This window comes from Ciconia boyciana, chromosome 2 (assembly GCF_034638445.1).
Source record: "Ciconia boyciana chromosome 2, ASM3463844v1, whole genome shotgun sequence".
Classification (NCBI taxonomy): Eukaryota; Metazoa; Chordata; class Aves; order Ciconiiformes; family Ciconiidae; genus Ciconia; species Ciconia boyciana.
The window spans coordinates 99,095,728-99,119,712 of record NC_132935.1 but is presented as its reverse complement, the minus strand read 5'-3'; the positions used below and the strand labels follow the sequence as shown (position 1 = coordinate 99,119,712).

General features: G+C 46.6%; 2 protein-coding genes across 16 annotated transcripts in view; one reads left to right on the top strand and one right to left on the bottom strand.

Moving 5' to 3' along the window:
- GMPR (guanosine monophosphate reductase) overlaps positions 1 to 14,674 on the top strand; it is a 52,020-nt gene extending 37,346 nt beyond the window's left edge. For both annotated transcript variants that reach the window (XM_072853322.1, XM_072853323.1), the window contains exon 9: positions 9,536 to 14,674. In XM_072853322.1, coding sequence (XP_072709423.1) covers positions 9,536 to 9,716 — 181 coding nt within the window. In that variant the 3' untranslated portion in view covers positions 9,717 to 14,674. The remainder of the gene's footprint in view (positions 1 to 9,535) is intronic.
- Positions 14,675 to 14,813: 139 nt separating this feature from the next.
- ATXN1 (ataxin 1) overlaps positions 14,814 to 23,985 on the bottom strand; it is a 228,125-nt gene continuing 218,953 nt past the window's right edge. For all 14 annotated transcript variants that reach the window (XM_072853310.1, XM_072853313.1, XM_072853308.1 and 11 more), the window contains one exon: positions 14,814 to 23,464. In XM_072853310.1, the coding sequence (XP_072709411.1) occupies positions 22,934 to 23,464 (531 nt within the window). In that variant the 3' untranslated portion in view covers positions 14,814 to 22,933. The remainder of the gene's footprint in view (positions 23,465 to 23,985) is intronic.

Genomic DNA, 23,985 nt, shown 5'->3' with positions numbered 1-23,985 from the left:
CCAGGACTCCCTCCTGCATTTGTTGGGCAGCTTTCTTAGGCAGCAGAATCCTGCTGTACAGATTTCCCACTCCTTTTTGGCCAACAGAGCACCAGAGTAGCCCCAAATCATGAAGCATGTGGGAGCTTGGGTTTTGAGCTAAAATCCTCAGGGGAGAGGAAAGGAAGACAGGCTTTGGAAAGGAATCTCTTGTCCATTTCTATTTTACTCCAGAAAGTGCTGAGAATTTTGACTTTTTGAAAAAGCAGATGACTCCAGAAAACCTTTGTGTCTTTTCTCTTATGAGTGGCAGGTATAGTCACTGGCCTTAGACAATATGGTTCTTGCATACTTTGTTAGAGAATGTTTCCTGTCTTACAGTATACACTGGTTTATTGAGGGGTCCCTTTTGAGTCTTCTCCTCTGCTGGGGTAGATTCAGGCTCTGGTCCCACCTGGTAAACTGCTGTTTGTAGGAGTATCAGAACCAGTGACCTTACCTACTGTTCCAGACATTCAGGATTGATGGGTTTTGCTGGCCTCGTCTGCTACAACTACCCAGCATGTGGGTTTTTCCCAACGTGTCCAGCTGCTGCCACGGGTAAGAGGTGCAGTACTGTAAAGGTGACAGTGCAGAATGTAAAGCAGAATGGGATCCACAAAGCAAAACAGAATTCACACTTTGACACAGACGTGCTGATAGCACCATGACAATCCCAGACATCATGCTAGATAGAAAGCATCTTTGATCCCACCTTCCTGTCCTCCACCCCAACATGGCTCCTGTGGTGGTTTTTGTCTGCCACTTCTGAAGAGTTAAAATGCACCATAAAAATATGCACTAGTTCACCTAGCACGTCACAAAGTGGTAAGACACAGCCTACTTCAGAGCATTTACACCTGTCTCCTTTGGCCTAAATCATAGAATCATAGAATAGTTTGGGTTGGAAGGGACCTTAAAAGGTCATCTAGTCCAACCCCCCTGCAATGAGCAAGGACATCTTCAACTAGACCAGGTTGCTCAGAGCCGCATCTAACCTGACCTTGAATGTTTCCAGCGATGGGGCATCTACCACCTCTCTGGGCAACCTGTTCCAGTGCCTCACCACCCTCATTGTAAAAAATGTCTTCCTTATATCTAGTCTAAATCTACCCTCTTTTAGTTTAAAACCATAACCCCTTGTCCTGTCACAACAGGCCCTGCTAAAAAGTTTGTCCCCATCTTTCTTATAAGTCCTCTTTAAGTACTGAAAGGCTGCAGTAAGGTCTCCCTAGAGCCTTCTCTTCTCCAGGCTGAACAACCCCAACTCTCTCAGCCTTTCCTCATAGAAGAGGTGTTCCATCCCTCTGATCATTTTTGTGGCCCTCCTCTGGACACACTCCAACATCTCCATGTCCTTCTTGTGCTGAGGACTCCAGAGCTGGACGCAGTACTCCAGGTGAGGTCTTGCCAGAGGAGAGTAGAGGGGCAGAATCACCTCCCTCAGCCTGCTGGCCACGCTGCTTTTGATGCAGCCCAGGATACAGTTGGCTTTCTGGACTGCAAGTGCACATTGCCAGCTCATGTCCAGCTTTTCATGCACCAGCACCCCCAAGTCCTTCTCCGCAGGCTTGCTCTCAATCCCTTCATCCCCCAGCCTGTACTGATACCAGGGGTTGCCCCAGCCCAGGTGCAGGACCTTGCACTTGGCCTTGTTGAACCTCATGAGGTTCACGCGGGCCCACTTCTAGAGCTTGTCCAGGTCCCTCTGGATGGCATCCCATCCCTCAGGCATGTCAACTGCAACACTCAGCTTGGTGTCATCTGCAAACTTGCTGAGGGTGCACTTGATCCCACTGTCTATGTCATTGATGAAGATACTGAATTATTGTGAGCTCCTAGACTGCAATAATAATGGAGACTAAGGAAGACTAGTTGTAGACATTGTGCAGGAGAGATCTGGAGACAAATGAAGTCATTAGCTTTCCTGGTCTGGCAGAAAACCCAGGCTCATTAAAAGAGAAGGCTATGTGAAAATGGGTAGACGGAGAGCTTGTGGACGCTGTGCTTATCTGATAGCCTGTGCCTACTAGACACAGTCTGGTTCAGTACCACTTTCTGAGGAAGACTTATGAAGAGAAGAAAATCAATTAGACATAGGGATGAGAGATCGTAGTAAAGAGCTTTTCAAGGGCAAAAAAGCTTGTGATGAGTTTTGGCAAGTTCCAAGGGCATTTGTTTTTGCAGGGAAGAAAAGAAGATATTTCTTAACAAGCAAAAAAATACAGTAAATACTGTAGTTTGAGGAGAACATGGATATCCCGGCAGATTTTTAAAGCCAGGATTTTTCTGCATCTAATAGGATGAGAAGGGGGCAGGGATACCTTCACCTTCTGCCTGAGAAGGACGTACATGACTTTCTTGAGTGGAGCATACCCTTCCTACTTTACCTGAGCCTGTGTACCAGATCAGAAGCTAGTGAGCAATGTGCAAGGGATTTTTTTTTTAATCTCATATGGGGCTGCATCTGTACCAGTTAAAAGCACCACTATCTGCAGGATATCTGGCTACACTGAGGACAACCAGTGGATTGCTCAGGGGAGCAACCCATGTGACTGGCTTTCCACCTGGTTGACCTGCAAAGCTGCTTTGATGCTGCAGGTTCAGTGTGCTTTAGCTTTCAAGCACAACTGTTTATTTGCAGAAGAAAGAGCTGCATGAGAGTCCATCTGCATCTGAGACAAGCTGAAACAATGCACCAGAAAGATGTTCTGCATACCTCTGAGCTTTGATTCACTCTGGGTTCATATGCCAGTTCCCAGAAGCAGTGTACAGTTTGGGGGCTTTTTTTGTCCCCCAGTGAATCTGCTTGTCATCAAAGCCTCTGAACAAATGGTCTGAATGGACAGCACTAGTAATTATCTCATAATTTAAAAGTGGCAGCTGCCAGTTACACAGAGGTGTTGGCAACCTTTTATCTGACCTGTGATAACTTACTGTCCTTTGCTACCCTGTGCTTGTGTCAGCTGGAGTGTGGGAAAGGCCTGATGCTGGTCAGACATGTACTTAATGGCAGCTCCCTGAGAGATCACAGAGCAGCCCAAGCATGCTGCATGGATCTCAGTGTAGCATAGTCATTTAGGGCTTGGCCACCACAGAGCTGGTTTGGAAAAGTTTGAGAAAGCTTGCTGTACCAGTGGGCCAAAGGACTAAGGCAGCTGTTAAATTCTGCTCCACCTCATTATGGGGGTGTGTAATCTGGCAACAGAATTTATCGCCAGCAGGAGAACTGACACTGGTCCCCCTTAAAAATGAGATAAAGTACAAGTATTATGTCTTGTAGGAATAAAGGATGTACAGAAAGGTGCTGTATTTGGCTCAGTCTAGATAGACCCTTTCAATTCCTTATGGGCAATACTACACAAATTCTGCTTGATCCATAGCTGTATTTTGATTTGCATCCTGATTTTAGAGTCCCCTGGGGATCAAGTTCTGAAACCTTCTCAGGAACAAGGGAGCGGAAGCACAATCTGAAATTTTTAGTCCCTGTTGAGATACTGCCTTTTTGTGCCACTAGTAGCTAACATAGAAGGAGTCCCCCAGTCTATTGCTAGCTACAACAGCTCCAAACACTAAACCTGAAAGTCTTGGCTGTTATCTGTGAAGGAGCCGATTCTCATCTTGTTCCCATTGCAGCCACGATGTAGAGCTGGCTACCTGTACCAGCCTTGGTCTTGGTCTTGCTTGGCCTGTCCCAGCATGATGAGTGTCACTGTGGTTTAAAAATAGCAACTGTTAGTTATCCAGCACTGTAAATGTGCTGGGCATTGAAGAGACGATTGGAAACAGGGCAAGGTTTTGCTTTGAATTACTCTTATAGGAAAAGTTACAGGAAGTTTAGTCACTTACTAATTTAGCTTATGGCAAACTTGAATCAAAAGGGTTCTAAGTCAGCATTTTAAATGCTGGATACCCCAAAGAGGTCAAGCCAGTAGGGCTTCTTTACATGCATTTAAAAAGCCCAGCTGTAAGTCTGTTATCAGTGACCCCAATAAACTGTTTTGTCTTTAAAAGAGCCTGAGCACTCACAATGTTTTATTCAAGCAGTGGAGAGCTCAGTGTGCTCAGCCCTCTGCAGAATCAAACTACTTGTCACTTACTTAACTTCATTTTCTCAAAATTACACATTTTGGCTGGAGAACCTGAGCCTCCAGCAAACAGTTAAATTAAAATTGGCAGGTAAGGTGAGATGGCTGTAGCACGGAATAAAGTCACAAGGGCAATTGTTTTTGTAATGAATATGTCAAGCTGATCCCATTTAATTTTCTATGAAATCTGTGTACCCAGTTTCATTACTTTTATGTCATTTATATATTGGTTTATTTTTACATTTCTACCTCCTTCCACGAGGAACATGGATCAGAGCTGGGAATTTCTGAAAGGCAATTATTAAGTTTCTTTTATGGGAGAAAAGAAATAAGGCAAGCAGGAACAGAGACCGCATGCAGTATTGTTCCGTTAGAGCCAATTTGCTTTTGTTGACCCTTTTAAGATTTCACAGGTTTTGTGTGAACGCTGCAGTTCTACTGTGGTCACTCAGCAATTCACAGCTGCTACTAAGCTGGGTTTTGGCACTTTATACTAACTGTAGGGTGGAATTTGGGCCACAGAGACAGAATAGCACCAGCATCTGGCTGCTACTTACTGTCTTTTTCTGTATCCCAAAATGATAGCCTGGAAGACCTGCCCCCAATTCCTGCTATTTCTTCAATGCTCCACTCGTAAGGTTGCCTCATGCCAGGGCAGCCTCACCCCTTTATCCCAACCCACATTTTGCTGGGCTGACAGAGCACCATCACATGTGTTTCACCCCATCCACCCTGCCAAGATTCCCACCCACCGTGCGCATCCCTGCATGCCAGCAACAGGCTCGAGCTGGCCAGAAGTTATGGGGCGCACCGCAGATTGGACCCTGTGCAAAAAGTCTAAAGCAAATAGTTCTCCCTTTCTATTTACCATTCAGTGGCTAGCGAGAGACATAGAGTCTCTGCTGAGAGCATCTGAGCCCACCTTTCCCAGCTGTTGGAAGTCCCAATTGCTCCGTCTTCACCTTTCTTTTCTGAGAAAGGGTTAGGTTCGGGTCATAACTCTGGGAGAGATGTCAGAGCTGCAAATCCCTCAGCAGTTCCTGCTGACTTGCTTATGCAGCCCTCTGCCAAGCGTGCCAGCTTTTGTGACACCCCTTGTAATCCATGCATGGCCTGTGCGCAGACATTTGTTGCTGGCAAAACAGTCTCAACTTGGGGATTTTTTTTACGTAGTTTCATTTATTGCCAACTAAAACAAACTTCTAATCACTGTTGGGTAATTAAACAAACACGTAAGTAAACACCTTTCCTCCCCTTCTCCAGACTCCACTTAAGCCAGACACCTCTCTTCACCCCTCCATCTCTCAGCTCCCCTTACTTTCACCACAGGTCACACTCAGTCTGTCCCAATTCCTTCTGTGAGGAATGGCTTCTGTCTGCCACTCCTCTTCTTACTGTGCCTGCTCCACTGTGGGTCGCCCACAGGCCACAGTCCCTGTGCGGGTGTCCCTGCTTTGGCATGGGTCACCCGGGGACTACAGTCCCTTTGGGAATGCACACCTTTGGCATGGAGGACCTCCTTTCGAGAGCGCATCTCCAGCTGCATGTCTCCTCAGGCATGTCCAAGTGTGTCTCCTCTCCCAGTGGCTGCTGCTGTTTCTTAACTACACTTGAGCAGAGCTGACACGTGCTCCCCTGACTGGTTGAAGTTTCGGTGGCTCACACCATTTTCAGAGGCAGGTGGAACCGTCTCTGTGGCTGGCATGAAGCAGATCATGGTCTTCTCCCACACAGGTCACGCCAGCAGCCCTTGCTACCCAAACTCTACCATATATGCCCAACACAGTACCCATATGTGTAACAATTGGGTGCTCATATGTAAATTAACTGGGTGCTCTTGCATTAACAAGTGGGGCACTCATGCATGTACTAACAGGGTGCTGGGACATAAATTACTTGGGCATGCATGCATAAACTAATTGCATGCTTATGCAAAAATTAATTGGGCACTCATGCATGAATTTATGCAGTGCTCATGCATTAACTAATTTGGCACTCGCACAAGAACACAGCAAGCCCAGCAATTTACGGCCTGTAGGGCACTCCTCACCTCTGCAAAGCACATATCGAAGAACTCTGAATGTTAATCCATTATGAACTCTTTCAACATCATCACAATCTTAATGTACATCAGTTATAAACTCCACTCTTCCTCCCTTTGGACCAGACAGTAGGCATTAATACTGTAACAGTACACTTACTAAAATGTTACTCCTCCATCCTGAGCACCATGTTAAAGGGCTTAACGTCACAGTTTGGTTATATACCCATCACAGACCTCACCCGTGGACCAGAGTACAGCAGTTAATAGTGCACCAACGTGTGCATAGGCTTACTAAAACTCCACCCACTCTGCTCTGGGAACCAGGTGACAGGACTCATCAGCACGGTCTGGGCAACGTGTTATATGTTATGAACTCTACCCCTTTCCCCTGGGGACTAGAGTATTGGGGTTAACGTTAACACAGCTTGACTATATGCTCATCACAGACTTCACCCCCTCATCCCTGTGGACAAGACTATGGAGGTTAGTATTACAACAGTCTTATTACAAACTTCACACTTTGTTTCTGCAAAACACATAACCAAGAAAGCCCCAACAGTTTGAATATATACCTGTTACAAAGTCCACCGCTCGCCTCTATGGACCCCTACCAGGGTTAACATCATCATAACCCGAATACTTGCTACAAATTTTAGGACTTGTCCCTTCAAAACAAACAACCAAGAGCATAACAGCAGTTCAAGTTACTGACTGTGCTTTAGCATAAAAGCATATGATTAAGATTGTACAAGCAAAAATTAACACCACTGTTGAAGGTACCAATAGGGTCATGAGTTCAATAGCTGTAGGGCTTCATTTACATCCAAAATGTGTGTGTGCGGGGGTGAACGGTGTTCACATGCAGCAGCATGGGCATTTCCCCATTTGGGGAGTAAGATGACACACCAAACAGCTTCACTCTCTTGGGGCTTGCTCCACAGCCATAACAACATTAACAGCTCTGACCTTCTTGCTGTGCTTGCAGTTGCTTAATGCACAGCTCTGGATTTCTGTCCCACTTCCATCCTATACTCCTTTTCCTTCTGGAACATCCGTTATTCCCAGCATGTAGGGTGGGAGCATGGAGAACTTTCAGCCCTTTTTGACACTTTTTTCCAAGGATGAACATAAAACTGGACTCTCGGCATCTTCTGTGGAGCTAATCTCACACCTCTCCTACAGCATGCTTCCCCCAGTACTGTATCTATATCCTCCTTGATCAACAGGACATCCCACCAGCTTATCAGCTGATACTAGAGGAGCGGTAGCAACTGTCTAGCTGTCAGAGCTTTGGGGCCGTGACGTTAGGTGTTCACCACTTTCGTAGGTTTTGGTCTCCAAAGCCAAAAGGGGCATCCCACAAGCTCCAGCTTCCTAACACCACCATAGCAGGGGCATAACACCACCACTGCACAGGCATCTCCCAGGGGCAGTGGCTATAAGTGTCCCACATTTCTGTAATTTTGCTCTGAAAAAAGGACCACCAAGTGTTCACACTGTCGGGGGCAGTGTTCCCATCTCTTCAGGTCTGTTGAACCACTGTAACTGGGGCTGCCTTTGTTTGCAATCAGCTCTCTGCTAGCAAAACCCTGCAACTTATGCCCCGCATGATGCTCAGGCATGAATTAACAGGGCACTCACGTTTGAACTGATGGGGCATTAATGCATAAATTAATTGGACTCTCATGCGTGAACTGAATGGGCAGTCATGCACGAATGCAGTAAACCCTGCATTTCTTGCCCAATACAGCATGCAAGGCTCTTCAGATGGCAGGATCTGGTAGGTAAAATGCACACTGGTTTCCCCAAATCCCAGACGTGCAACTGTCTCTCACAATCTCGCGGGAAGCTCCCCGGAGGCTGAGCTGAACCTCCTGACTTTGCCTGGAGGAGATGGGCATGGCCAAAAACCAAGCTGCAGAATGGCAGCATGACTACTTCTGTGTTGTTTGTGGCTCAGGCCTTCTCTTCCTGCTGGCACTGGAGCTGACAATAAAAGCCTGTGCACTCCCAGCAGCGCAGGCCCCACAACACACCACTGAGCCCCGTGCAGTCCTGCTAGATGGCAGTGGTACATACATTTTCCATTGGCCACTTATTGCAGTGTTTATTTAAGAGTTTCAAGAAAGAGTCAATTACTCATCAGATGTAGGGAGATTAATCATGGTTCCGTATTCACATGGCATATTAACACTTCTGCTTTATTGTCTCCCTAGGGCTTTGACCTCACTTTTAAAGTAACAGGATGAAATATAGCTAGGCTCACACTGCAGTACCTCCACATAGCTGCTGTTGCTGTTGTTAATGATTTGCAAATGGAGCCTCCAAACAGGCATGCCCTTTCTTTCTTGCACTATCGCCTAGACAACTTGTTTAAGGGAGAAGTAAATAAAGCCACATTTACAACAATGACAGATCCCTGCCGCGATTTCTGCCTCCATGTTGTAGGGGAGAAGGAGAGCAATCCCCTCTCCCCTCCACATTTCTCGTAGACCCCCCTTCCCAAGGCCTACCTCTCCAAAGGAGCTAGCGTGCCGTGCAGAACAAGCTTGCTCTAAAGCCTAGTGAGATCAGCTGGTGAGTGGGGAACTCCGCTGCAGGAGGAATTGCTGAGCATGAGGCTGAAGGGGAAGGAGTGATAGTTATTTACCTGGATTCTTCCATCGTGTAACTCTTCAGATGTGCTTTTGGGAACAGTGCAGTCTGTGCTGGCATGCATCCATACTTGACGGTATTCACAGCACTGCTATTTTTTTCTGGCCTTTTTGCCTGGCTCTGAACTGTGCTAGCTCACCTTTTAGCTTCAGAGGACAGCTCTGCAGCGCGTTTCCGTAACAGGTTTCCCACTCCATCTCTGTGGGCTCTGGAGAATCAGGCTGGTAGGACACAGTTGAGCATTTCCATCTGCATCTGGTCAGTGGCATGGGACAGAGCCCAGGGGCTGTGAAGCCTCTGTAGAGCTGTGCTGAGTGGTGCCTGCTGAGAACCAGCTGCAACGTTTCTGTAAGTTGCCTGAGCCTGTCCATTCCTCATCCTTTAAAGCTTGCAACTTTCAAGGTCAAATTTACCTTTCAATAAACCTGGAAGCTTCACTTGCTTGTAGGCAGATGGTGGAGGGGAGGAAGGGCCAGATCTGTAAATACGCTCATGGAATACTGGGGCATCTACAAGATTTGTCTGCTTCTGGTTCCCAGTATTGGTGGTGACTGGACTTGAGGCATTTCAGTGCTTGAAAGCACCAAGCAGCAACAGGCAAGCAAGCAATAAAGCTGGGGGAATGTTTGTAAACTGCAGCATGCAGCGTATTAAGCTCCACATTACTCCAGTAAACACACTATCATGTTTTGCATCTAGACATAAATGCAGTAACCGATCTTTTCTCCAGGGCTTCAGAGGGCAGAACTGTGGAGGTACCGTACAGAGGGGATGTGGAACTCACCATCCTGGACATCCTCGGGGGGCTGCGCTCCACCTGCACCTACGTGGGAGCTGCCAAACTCAAGGAACTGAGCAGGAGAACAACGTTTATTCGGGTCACCCAGCAGCACAGCCAGGTCTTCTCTTAGCCCAGGACTGGGGGGGACTGGAGAGAGGGGTGGGGGAGAGGAGCAGGAAGGGCTGCTGTTTTGTTCTGCTTTCTCCTCCATGTTGTGTTAGTGGCAACCTCTCCTCTCTTTCAGAATGGCAGTGTCATAGCTATTGGAGGGGCTATGGCTGGGATTTGGAAGGGGAAGGTCGTGCTAGTAACACAGCGCCATTTGTTCAAAATGCAATAGCCTCATCTTTTATTGTGCCTATTTTTAATCAATCAACATTTCTTCACCTGTTTTTTTGCCCGTCTGATAAATAGCTGCTGAAATCTCCGTTAAGAAGGAACTGGCTTGTACAGACATGGCTGTTACACCTGCATACATACACACATTCCCTTTTTTAAGACTGACCTGTCAGCTACCACTGCTTCTGGCAGTACACCCTCCAGAAATTGCAGGCGGGGAGAGAAAAAGATGCAAGGAATTGCGTGGAGAAAACAAAAATCAAATCCTCTTAATCTTTGCTCTGGCAACAGAATGGATGTTTGTGGCACGGCTGCCAGCCTGCAGAATGTCAGAGGTGGATGGTGGATGAGGCCTGGCTACTGGTGACTTACGTGACAATAAAAATGCCAGATCTCTCTCACGCTCGGTTCACAGGGCTGGTACTGCCGTTCTTGCTTAAATCTCCCTATTCAATGGACTTGCCTCTCCAGACAAGCTGGCATTGAATGTAGCAAACCCGTGTTGTCCCCCCTGCCCCCCATCTGTGGCGATCATTCAGGAGAAAATGTCTCCGAGCTTGCCTGCTTTTTTGTGCATGCAGTTATTGAATTGCCTGGGCTCCTGCTTTTACCTGCTCTCTGTGAACAGATTTTTAAGACATTGACACTCAGCAACAGTAACCCCACCAAGGGGAGGTTTCTCTGCAGCCCTCCCTGTTCCCTTGCCTGTTCATATGCATTTAGCAAAGACATAAAAATGCTGTGATGTGCATTGTCTGTGGCCAGGTGAATGAGGCCGGAGGGATCAAATTCACTTTTGGTTATTTGGTACCACTCCTCTGCAGTCCTTGACATCATGAAAAGCAAAAGACAGCTTTGGGCAGAATAGCCTGATTGCAAGACACTGGTAGGCTGAGATGGAGTTAAAGCATTTGCTCTAAAGGCAGTAATGAATGTTTAAGACTCTGGGTAACACTTTAATAAAGTGTAATGGCCCGCTAATTAATTGATAAATCACAATGAAATTTCTTTGGAGATACACATTGCATCCACATGAATACCACAGTAGCTCGTTATGATAAATGATGTCAAAGTGAGCACCCCTGAATTAATAATGCTTGGCCACTTACTTTAAAGTGCTGCTGAGATCGTAATATTCAGTACTTCAGAGTCTTACTTTCCCCTCCTGTAGATATCTGTAGAAAGAGGGAGGCTTCCTTTGGAAAGCAAAAGACTGATCTACAGATAGCAAAGAGAAACTCGAGAATTAAACTCTCATGCTGGACTGCTCAAAAAGCCATGCACGAGGGTTGGTACAGTTGACCATGCTGAGGAGCAAACCTAGCCACAGGCTGATCCCTGGTGATTTGGAAGTGTTTTGTGCACATTAGAAAAAGCACAGAATATCTTCCAAATAGCCTGGCATTCTAAATGTCTTCCATTTAACATGTGGGACGTAATTCGTAATTGTGGTGTGACCCCTTCCTCTGCTTTGGAGGTGAATTGGGACCTTAATGTGAGCACAGGTTATGCTTGTGCTGGCTTTAAGGACCATTTGTCCTGTGCACAGATCATAAAGGGACCTGAATGCAGAAGAGAAGCAGGCCCTGTGAGAAAGGATCTGATCTCTATTCCCTCCAGCCTGAAAGCATCACGTTACGAAGATGCCAGGCTTCTTTATCACAAATCCTACCACAGGCCAAATACTGCTCTTACCTGCACTAAGCCCAGAGTATTAGTGATACAGGCAGTATTACTACTCTGCATCAGTACGACTGTAGGAGGTCACTGTTCCTTTATTTACGTGATGCGAAGGGTAGGGGTACAAAGGCAAATTAACACCTCCGTGAGGAGCAGGGTTAGACTATCAATGTCACAGGCCTGACCACAGGTGTGTCTCCACAGTCGTGCCTTCATACGTGGGAAGTGCAGCAGTCTGCTGGTCTCACGCCTACTCTCGCTAGCGCTTTTCTACTTTTTTTTAGCTACATTTCTAAATGGAATTTAAGAAATGCATATACATATATTAAAAATATATATTTGTAAACATTTTTTTTAAAAGATCATACGCACACTGAACAGCGCAGCTTCATGACATGTCTTTGGAACAGTTTCTTTTCCAAAGGGCAGGCGCTGGGGACAAGGCCGGGGCTGCCTTTCCACAGGTGTGGCAAGCGTGGAGCCTCCTCCCGGGCAGGCTGCACACTTAGCCAGCCAGCCTGGTCTGGGGCCACTCTTACACCCCCCTTTCCTTCCCCTTTCACACATACCTCTGACTGACCAGTGACTAATAGGAAAGGATGGGGATAGGCTGATCTTAAGTTGTCCCCCGAATTCTCCAGGCTGTGAATGACATTGATGCTAAGAATAGTTACTGATAAAGCTTGGAGTTAGGGTATTTGGTTTTCTAAATAGCAGCTCTTGCCGTCATTTTGATAAGCAGCATGTTTTCTCTTTCGTTTTCTCCTCTGTCCAAAGTGAGCAGGAGAGAGAAATCGGCTGCAGGAAGGCTGAATTGGTGGCATGTCTGCATCTCACCCAACATTATATGCGGGTTTTGTTCAGGGATAACCCTCAACTATGTCGGCACTCACCATTTACACTATACATGTCCAGCTCTCAGACAGGCGGGAAAATGGAAAAAAGACGAGATCGAACCCTCCTGTATCACCCAGTCCTGTGCTCTAGTAGTTGCCCTTATCTTCACTCAGCCTCAGGTCCTGTGGCTCAAGCCCGCTGCCACTCTCGCAAGGAACTGGGGCAGAGAGGGAGCTGAGGGCGTGCTATGCCTGGCAGGATGGTCCAAGCAGAGACCACAACTACTGATAAGTGCCATGTGCCATTTTGTGGATCTACCTCACCTGCACATTTAACCGGGTTCTCTGTTCCTTGGTGTCCTTCTGTGGGAAGTGTCGTTCATAAGCGCTTAGTGTTGGGTGATTGTGCATAACCTGGTCTTCTTTAACCCTACCACCCCAACCCCATCCTGTCTAGAGGAACACTGTGAATGTGCTAACCTGCGCTGTAGGCCAAGGTCATGCCTGCTTCCCCCAGCCAGGCAACTGCTAAGTTCAGCACCTAAGAGCAATGTTGAGGTTCAGCCCACTGGCTCTGCAGTGATTTAGTTTAACATACCAAAGACCTGCAAGCAGGGATGCTGAAAAGGGCACCGGTACATCATTAAAGCAATCCCTGCTGAGCGTGTCCACCTTTGGCTTCTTGAAACCTAAGGACACGTAAAACACCCCTGCTGCTCCCCGTCTCATTCTGGCGTCGCCTTGCTGCAGCATGTTGCGCAGGGTGGGCTGGCTGGCCCTCCTACCCACGCAGCCTGGCTTACCTGAACTCTCCTTGGGGAGGAAGGGCTTGGGAGCAGCAGCCTTGCTCACACCTGAGTGACTACGTGGTGGCTGAGGGGAGTGCACATGTAGACCTCCTCGTAGGCGTGAGGCCAGCGTGTTAGAGGAGTGGGTCTTGAGCCAGCATCCTGCCAGATGCAAAACAAGCCACGCAGGTCTCCTTTCTCTGAAAGAAACAAGTGCACACACCGGCGAGTGTGTGTCTCCCCCCCACACCCTTATTGGCACAGTCGGCTCCCACCCATCGGCCAAGGGGCAGGGGCTTTGGCTGTGCTTTTCTGTGCGGCTTTCTTCTCACCTTGGGGCATGGGGGGGCGGTTGAACGTAGGATGCAGCCACCCTGTACATATGAAGAGTTGTCAGCAGAGGCAGGAGGAGTCTCTGCTTACATTTGGAGGAGCTTTTCCCATACAAAGTGTGCCTGTGTCTTCCTTTCAGCTAGTCAATAGCAGGGGGAGAAAGGATGGGGGTGGGCAAGAAACACAGCAGCAATTAGCCAAGCCCCACTGTGTTGGGATGGGGGGCTGGTGTTTTCCAGTCATGGACACGTTGAGTTTGAAGCCTTTTCTGAACTAAGCACTCCCCAGTTTGTACCTGTTGATCTCCACCGTCTTGAACAGACTTGCTGCTACAGCTCTTTGCCAGTGTACGTACAGTGTCTGTCCATCACCGCCTCCCACTCCTCCACCCGGGGGATGTTGCTTTTTAGTTGCTAGTATCAGTTTTATACCAAAAGTTCTTTGTTGGAACCAGGAGGGTTTTGCAACCAGTGCCAGGTTTGGCCTTGCTTGTGTAGGAGAGAGGAAAAAAAAAAGCCAAGGCCCAAGAACAGCAGTCTGCCTTCTACAGCAGCCAGAGCCGGCAGGCAGGAGAGGGCCAGGCCCTTCCCTGTGGGCTGGGAGCTGCCCGGGGGCAGGGGCTGAAGCCTGTCTCAGTTAGGTGCTGCACAGCTCTGCGGCCCTGAACACAGCATGGACCACCCCTGCAGCCTTCGCTTTGCTGGTGGTCATTCAGATGTTTAAGCAAGCCCTCCCCGGCATTTCCTTGGCACAGTGTTCACTGGTTGAAGTTTTCATACATAAATAAATAATTTAGAGTCCAAAACTCCTTGGTGTTGCTTGCAATAACTGTGAAGCGCTTCTGCGCAATCAGCCAAAAAGAGCTGATGAGCGTTCGGTGTTTTCCTGCCCCAGTCGGCCCTGCTGAGATGGCAGTGACGAGCACTGCCTCCCCTCATCTGCGGCAACCACGTGTGCGCAACGCCTCCGGCGCACGTGGCACAGTCATTTGAAGTGTTCAAAAGTTGTAAATGGAAAGTTTTGTTATGCAATAAAGAGCTTCACTCTGATGGTCTGGAGAGGGTTCTATGGCCACGGATGGGTACGTCCGCATTTCTGCGTCGTGACGAATAAAAGCACACGCTCTCAAATGCATAGCTGGGGGGGTGGTGGTGGTGGTGGGGATTAAATTGGGCAAATTACCTCCCTAGGAAAGCTCTCACATTCATTCGTAACTCAGAAAGACAAAACGCGCATTTGCAATTGGCACTGTTATTTTATTAGTACGAGTATACTGAAACAATAAACTTGTACTGGTATACAGACAATTTCTTTAAAACAATTTTGTTCAAATTTTGAATCAAACATTGTTTTATTATAATAATGAAATAATTTCTACCTAGAAAACCTGCAAGCACCATCAAAGAAAGGGACCATAAAATTCAATAAACAGACGCGAGTGTATCCTACAAATAGACACACCACCATTAGAAAATAGAATATGAATTCTTCCATTTTTTTTAATATTTGTTTTAAAAAAGCTAGTGCAAGTACAATATTTTACACTGGAATTACAGAGAGTATGCACGCATATGGAAAAAAGTTCTCCTGTCACAATAAAAGCTCTTAACTATGTCTGTATGCACTTAAAATCTCCTCTTTTCAATAAGGTGCAAAACGTTATTCCCTCCCTATTTCTCCTTTGTACTGGCCATGTCAGCTCCATTTCTCCCCAACACAAAGCTGCGATATCCCTTTTACTGGGCCTACACTAGGAACTACACTGGAAGTGTGATTTGCAACAACCCTCATTAGTAATACCAGACGATTTAAAAAAACAAAAAACAAAAAAACAAAAAACAAACCTTAAAAACTACTGCTGTCCAATGGCTAAACCTTACCCCGGCACGGCCCTGCGCCAAGCGCCGCCGCCGGCTGCCGGGAGCGGTGACATAGCTAGTACAAAATGATTTTCAGTAGCTCACCCGAACTGAAAAAGGTTGGGAAATCCCCCTCCCCCCTTTTGTAACACTGCGAAAAGAACAGTGTTCAACAAGTTAATATATTATTCCAACAAAAAAAAAAAAAAAAAGAGCAAATACATACATTAGTGAGTTTCAACATTAGCTGACTGTCGTGAAGAGTCCTATCTATGCCTTAACAGATCAGTAACCTCGCTAAGAGGCCAGCCCGATGGCCAGGCAGAAGACACAGACTGAGCCACCCGCAGGCGCCCCAGGCCCGATTTTGCCCTCAGCTACACAGATCCAACCCCGACTGCCTTGGACAGGAGTTCTGCAGAGCGTGTTCAAAGGGAGAGTACGTGGGTCCTGGATTTTTAAAGCAAACGCCAGGGCGGGATCCTCTCGCCAGCTGCTGTGAAGGGGCAGAGCGGCGCTGCCCGGGGAGCCGGCGGTCCCACACCGGCTCCACGCCGGCCGAGGATCTGGGCCCTGAAGTTTCTGCTTGTCAGCAATCCCGTAGTACAGCCACGACAGCTTCAACGAGTGCCTAACGCTCGCTGCAAACAACACTTCCAATGCATACCTACTGCGTGGTCGAGGGAAAGGGCACAGGAGCTTTGACCGCTCAAAATAGAAACAAACAAAAAAGAAATAACCTTGGATGAAGCCTCCATAAAATCCTCAGTGGAAGACTTGAGTCCTTTCAGCTAACGACAAGAAAAAAACTACAGAAACCTTAGAGACTGTTATTGTATAAATACTACCTGTTGGCTGAATGCACTTCATTGTAACACAACTGGGGCCGATTTTCTGAGCGCCCGGGGGTCACTTGGACAGGGCGAGTATTTCTGCCCCGTGCCAGCGGGAGCCGAAGCTTGGGTTACCTCTGGGGAGGGGGCCGGGAGCAGCCTGAAACTTCACCCGCTCGGCCCTGCCGCCGGCTCCCAGCTGCCCAGCTCAATCTTTGGACAGGAAAAGGACCCTCTCCTCAGAAACTGCTTCAGGATCCTCTCCTTTTGGCTTCTGAGAAACACCGGTCTCGCCATCGGTCAAGACCATCACTGGAAACGTGCTCTGTGTGACTAACTGCTCCCAGGCGGCTCTGAAAGCGGAGTCGGGGGGAGAGGGGGCAGTGACAGGGGCTGGAAGGCCGGGTCGCCTTGGGTATCACTCTGCTGCTAGCACTGGGCTAGGATCCCTTGCTATAAGCACTTCTCGCTCAGGGTTATACTCTTTGGGTTTCGTCTGGAACAGGAAGTCCTGAAAATACGTGGAACAGCATCCCAGAGGGAGGAAAAAGCGGGACCGAAAGGCTTCAGGCGGGAACTACGCAGGTCGCGCTCAGCCGGCAGCGGCTCGCCACCCGAGGGCTGCTGCGGTGCTGCCGGCCCCAGCCCCGGCAGGGCCCCCACACCGGGGCCGGCCCAGCTCTGCCTGCGAAGGGCACGGCCGAGGCCTCCCCCAAAACCGGCCTTGCCCTGTGGGCTGCCAGGCGCTCCCTCGGCGCAGGCAGGAGAGACTTAAAGCCAAAATCCAGCTGGAGAGTGAGACTCTAGTTTTGCACAGTAGCCACCCTTTGAAGTGCCCAGTAGCTGCACTCGAGAATTGCTGCTCCAAGGTATATTTTCAGCACAGGAATAAACAGTGTGAAGCATGACTCCATTCCCCAGAAATGGGACCCATGTAATACGAACAGAAAATTAAGCACAGTTGTTCTTTAAGAGCCTTTTAAGTAATAATTCTTCCTGGCCAAAGCCAATACAAATCAGATCATCTAGACATGACATTTTCTATATACAAAAAACATGTAACTTTCAACCTTTCTCTGCTTTTGTATTTAAAAACTTTTTTTTTTTTTACAAACAAGGTATGAAACTCACTGTTCAAACAGAGCCATCTCTTTTTCAAACACTGAATGAATCATTCCAACATTCATTTTTCTTTTGTGCAATTTTTTAAAACATTACCTGTACTCCTCAATGTGAGTGCTTCAAAAAAAGTTTCTATTTTTAATAAGCTTCTCAAATTAGGTTTACATCAAAAAATATTCCCACAAGGTATAGTGCTACAAGAAAAGATCCTATCAGTAAAGGTAACACATCTGAAGCGAGGTCGTCTATGTAAAAGAAATTGAACTCTGGAGTAGAGGTGTGCAACGCGTTTGGAATTCCCCTATCGACACAAAGCAAGGCTGTCCTCAGGACAGGGAATCAAGTGGACATGTAGGCATATGCGTAAAAAAAATTCACACATATTTATTCGTGTGCAAACAGACACTTCTGTCTGGGGGTGTGTGTGCACGTATGCGTATCTGCATCAACAAATTCTCATTTTGCTATGTATTTCAGGATTTGGGGGGGTGGGAGGGTTGGATAAACCAGAGGAAAGGAAATTACTGCCTGCACTCTGGTGGTGCGTTCATTCCCTTACTTCTCACATCAGCACTCGCCAGAGCCCAGAGCAGACTCCGCTGTTACCTGTGATGATGGGGAGGGAAGAAATGGAAATTATTTGTATGAGTGCATGTCCCATTTTGCCATTTGTCAAGTTCCTGGGACAGCAGAAGTGTTTCAACAGGCCAAATCCCCCCCGCCCGCCCGGGGCTTCCATCCCGGCAACCCTGGACAAACCCCAAGATTTTTCCAGCTGCCTGATTAAGGTCAGGATCTGGTCCTGACTGAACCAGGCTTCAATTTCACAAAGATTTATACATGTGCTTCACAGCAAGCTCCCAAGCAGCCTTCACCGGCCAGCCCGGACCTCCCATAAGCACGCGTATAAGTGTTTGCAGAACTGGGTCCCAGGACATGCAGAGCACTGCGCCAAGAGCCCCCCTCTTTGAAATAACACTATTAGTGTTTAAAAATATTGAGGATTTGCTCTCCTTGATACAGGCTTTCTTTTTTTTTTTTTTTAGCAGTTGCAAGTATTAACAGAATTTCACTGTTTCCTTTTTACTATTGGCAACACACTTTAAAGTAAAATAAATCTCTGCAGAGAGTGAATTTTCATGATAACCAACAGCTACAGTTTGCGCTGAGCCTGCTGCTTTTGTATTGCAATCTGAGATCTACAAAGTTTAAACCATGAGATGCAGGAAATCCAAACTTGTCTGTAACATTGTACATCCCTACTCCGGAGCAGTAAAAGTGCTGCTTCTGGTCACATCAGTGTACCACACATATGCCAGCCCCATCCCTGAGTAAAAGGTGTGAAAGGTTTCTAAATGTTCCTTGATTTAAGGGAAACGAGAGTAGTGATGTCACTTCCCCACGCCGAGAAAATGACGTGAACGACAGGTCAAACGAAGCGACAGCGGGACGAAGGAATTAAAGGAATAAAAAAAGGAACGTGTGTGTCCCTCCCTCCCGAGGTCTGCATCTTTGAGGGAAAGCGAGCCCAAGGGCAACATACAAAATGGTAAAATAGGTCAACAGTGACTCTGATTTGGGTCTCGACCAGAGGACTCGAGGTAAGTGACATCAAACTCAAATTCCCCATGATGTGGCCCAGACAAACTGAAACAATGCCTAAGTTAAACACTATAAGGAACAGTCATTTCATATATATAGATATATAGATAGATTAGATAGATAGATAGACAGATAGATTTTTTTTAGAAATCCCTATAAAGAGGTTCTTGTTTTATTTTTCTTTGCCCTGACTAATTTCTTGGTGATTGTATGCATTTCGTTGTAAACTAAACAGGCCTGCTACAAAAAGAAAGAAAAAAAAAAGACAAAAAGAAAAAGAAAACTACTGTCAGTTACTATTGCAAAGCGGATGCCGCGCAGAAGCAGCGGCTAAACCTCCTCCTTCGGCTCCGCCTCAGCATCTCTATGCCTGCGAGTGGTACTTTTGCATGCGCCCAGGGATCGATGGCACCTCCCGGGTGTGGGGACTCGCTGCAAGGGATGCTCGGCGCCGGGGGGAGAGGCAAAGCCCCCCCTTGCAAAGGACTTGGTCCCAGGAGGGATTTTTCTCTCCCCAGTGGGAGTCAGGTCTCATCTGTGTGCCGTCCAGGTGGAGGGCAGCTCTTGGCCTCCACCTGGACGGCACGCAGACATTAATACATCTTTTTTTTTCTTTTTTTTCTTCCTGGATCTTTTTTAACACCAAATACAAAAAGGGTTGGTGTTTCCCGGGGCAAGGGATGCTTGACCCTTAGTATCTTTTTGTTTTGGTTTGGTTTTTTTGGGGGGGAATTGGGAGGGACTTCTTAATAAGAAAAAAAAAGGAAGAAAGAAAGAAACTATTCAAAGAAGAACAAAACCAGGGGAAATCGGAAGTGGGTATGAGATCTAGCTAATACCGCACGGGTGAGTCTAAGTTGGCACGTAAAGTATTGCACATCCTACAAAAGCCAAAGCATGGAAAGGGACAATTGTTTGGAAAGAACCAGTTATTTCAGAATTCCTCAGTCTGAAATACAAGCACAGAACTAATACATTCCTATTGCTCCAAACGTATTCTTTTATTATTATTATTTTTTATTTTTTTTAGTGTTAGTTGAATAGATCCAGTCAGTTTAATAGCCCCTGCTTCCTTATTAACAACAAATGTGTATGCGTATGGTTTTACTTGAGTTTTTTTTTTTCCCGAGTACGCGTGAAGTACGGAAATAGTGGTACGACTGTGAACTAAAATCTGTAATTCTTTCTATTCCTTTACCATCAAAGCTTAAAAACAAAACAGGAAACAAAATGAAACAATAAATTGCAAGTGCCCTGAGCAGAGTATATGGAAGATTAAGCAACTTCTCTGAGCAGAAATACTAGCAAATAAGCACTAACTAAGCAGTGTGACTGTGAGAAGAAACCCACTCAGCTATTTGGTAGCCCGCCGAGAGGTTAATAAAATTCAAGGAAATTCAAGAAAAGTTTCAAGCTATTTTAAACGTCTTTCAACTTTTTGGTGCACCCCAGAATATGGTATAAAAACAATTAGTTCTGGTGTGAGCTAAATTTCAAGTAACAAATAACAAAGTCAAAGCTGGGGTTTGGGGTTAACATTTCTTCTCTTAAATAAAAGCACTGTATTTTAGGGGAGAGGGAAAACAAGATTTTAAATAAATTTGTTTACTTTAGGTTACTGCGTTTCTGATGACCAACTTTTATTTCCTTTTCTCCCTATCAGTACAGCTTCTTCAAAACTACCTGAAGGATGCGAACTCGCCAACCAAAAACAACGACACGAACGCTTGCTCGTGTAGGGCCCAAGCGCAATCCCACTGAAATCAACGGGATCTTTCTAGTGGCAGCAACAGGCTTTTAGCGCTCAGCCCCGAAGTACTTCATACTTGCACCTCCCCGAGGCTTGTGCAGGAGGCTGGGTGCACAGCACCTCAAAGGATCCGGCCCTACCTGGGGAAAGAAAAGACTGAATGGCATGAACCCCCCCCCCCCCATCCTACTTGGTTTGTACCAAACTCTTGAAATCTCTCCTTTCCAATGGAAAATGATGCAATTAAAATAACAAATAATAATAATAATAATAAAATAACAATAGGTTTGTTTTCAAAACAAACAAACACGTTGCTTACGTATAGAAATGTTTCTTGTGGAAAACTCTCTCAGCAAGTCTGAAGAAAAATTCTCAGAGCTGTCCTGGTAGGACCTGGTTCTGTGTGGCAGATACGGTAGAAAGACCAAAAATGAACTCTGAAAGGAACGTAACCCTATGAAATGGCCTAGAGCGTAGGCAGGTTAGTGAGTAATTGCTACATTTGTTTATGCTCTTTCAGACCCCCCCCAGCCCACAACATTATTAGGTAAAAACTGCAGGAATACCACACAAATGATAAACTCAAGATGTGCAAATTGCAAGATTCTTTAAAGTCCATCTTTTTCAAAAACACTGGACAATGATTTTTTTTCTCTTTCCTTTTTCCTTTCTCTTTTTTTTTAATTATCTGTCAGCTCGCATATGCCTTTAACTCTTTCTCAAGCATTAAAGTTTAAAAAGTGCCTCCTATTAAGTAGTCCTTTGTGGACAATGACTGTCACATACTAGTTCAATAATTCACATTCATCCCTTTGAAACCACATTAAAACTTTCAGCATCTTGCCTGTGAGAAAACTTTACATAGTTGCATGTAGTTACAGTGTTGAAGAGATTTGTTTGTTTGTTTGTTGTTGTTGCTTTCTGAGCAGATTAAAGTGAGATACAGTACGTACTGAGTGTTAGACCAGGATGCTCAGCAATAAAGTGTGAACAGCATTTTAAGTGCTTAAAGACATTCTAGGTTCATCTTCAACAGCGGATTCCTGTGTCACACTGAAATTTGAAAAAAGTGGCACCAGTTGTCCATAATCATGAACTAAAAACAGTACTAGAGTTAAAGACAAAGATTTGCAACCAAACTGCAAACAATGGATGCCTGTGATCTCAAAGGGGCAGTATGCGCCTACCTTGTGGAAGCAAATGTCAATGGCGTAACCCGGTCGATTTGTCTAACACTGCACAGAAACAGGAGTGAGCCTGAGCCAGGCACATCCACAGAGCAGGAGGCCTCCTCGCGCACACCCATGCACACCCACGACACACGCACACACCCACCCACCCACCCCACCGCCATGAAGGAAAACCTTGCAGGGCGACCGGTGCAAGAGTCTGTACAGCCTCCCCGTCTGCTGACTCCGGGCAATGGAACTGCACTAGCAAGCAGAAAGGAAATGTTGGTGTGGCAGTTGCTTTAGGAATAAAAATCAGTGCAGTCAGACCCCATGGGGGGAAAAAATATATATATACATATACACACACACAAATATATATATATATATATATATATATATATATATATATATACCGTAGAGCCTTGAGTAAGTGTTGGCTTGTTGTTGAAAACATCAGAGACTGTCCGATCCTTTTCAGTAACACCCATGGGTTGTGTCCTCAGCATCCACCTGGGGTGAGGAAACCTCTTCACCAACCCACCACAGAGCCGCAGTCCCTCCTCGGGACTGGCGTGCACACACACACACACGCACCCCACATGTGACATACACCTCTGCTACAGTTCCCTTCTCCTCACCTCCCCCCAGAAAACTAGAACAGGAACCAAAACAAAAACCCAAAACAAAACCAAAAAAACAGCGACGAAAAGAAAACAAAATCACAGCTGGACCCTGTCCTACACGAGGTGCTAGAAAACAGGAGCCATGACAACACATTCATTTCCACTAAGGCTGTGTGAAGCAGATACTGCCCCTTCCGTAGCTCTCGATAAACCTAGTCACTGACATACACTTGTGGAAAAACATATGCACCAGTCTCCTGCATAATACCAGCTGCAACTATAACAACAAGGTTATAACATAAACCTAAAATAAGATGATAACATGTAAATACTGGGTTATTTAGTCTACAGTACAGTAATCTGGATAAAAATGACAAGGGCTAGCCTAATTTCCTTTCCCCAAACAACTTTTACTTTCCTACGTTGGATCGACCTTCAATGCAAATCTTAACCTCCTGAGGAATAAAAGAAGGCTTGGGAAGAGTCAAAGGTGGCTCCTCTTCTGATTTCTCTAGTTTTCGTGTTTCGGGGGCTGACCACCTCCTCTTCCTCGTTGCCGGGGGCTTGCTGGGTTCTGTTTTGGCGAGCAAAGGTGCTGCAGGCAATCCTATTTTGTCCGGAAACTTCAGTTCACCGTTCTCAGCTAACATCTGAGCGCTTCCCTGATTAATCCCGTTTTCCTGCTCCGCATACCTGTGTCTACTTCCAGCTAGACTGTCATTCTTTGAATGCTTCAGCAAGATGCTAGCTGAGTCCATGGGCTGGCCCTTTTTAATAGAGCCGTTCTTCAGGTTCTTGAGTGTGAGCGATATGCAGACGTCCCCCACCGAGAGTTTGGAGCATGGCAAATCAAAGAGCTGACTGGTTCTCTCGGGGCAGCAGGATGACCAGCCTTGTCCAAATACAAAAAAAGGGTATTCTACCAAGACTTCCACGCTGACCTGCAGAAAGAGAGGGGACAACAGAGAGAGAGACAGAGGGAGAGAGAGGGGAGAGCATGAGTTCACCCGTGTGCCCTCGTGCACGTGCACGGCCGGTGGCGCTCACCCCGGGGGAGAGGGATAAAGCTAAAATTGCAAAAGCGCTGTTCAGTTTCTGCAAAATCAGTACATCGACTGCCAGACTTCACGCCTGTCCTTGTCACACGGATGTTAATGGTTTCTCTGAGCTCAGCATTTCTTGGCACAAGACCTCAGTGGGAATCAAGCTTTACCTTTACCCAGCCGCTCAGAGAAGCGTAAGAGGCAAAACAGCTCACAAACTCTGTTCCCTGCCATCCCCTTGTGGTACCTAGAGCCTGTCATCCACATCTAAAGACACTTTCCAACCAGAGGACGGCTCAAGGGAAGCTCTCAGTTCTGACACACAATTTCCTATATGACCATGGGAACATCATCCTCACCTCTGCCCGAACAAGCATATACTTACCAGCGTGAAACGGTTGAAGGCATGCTGATTTCCA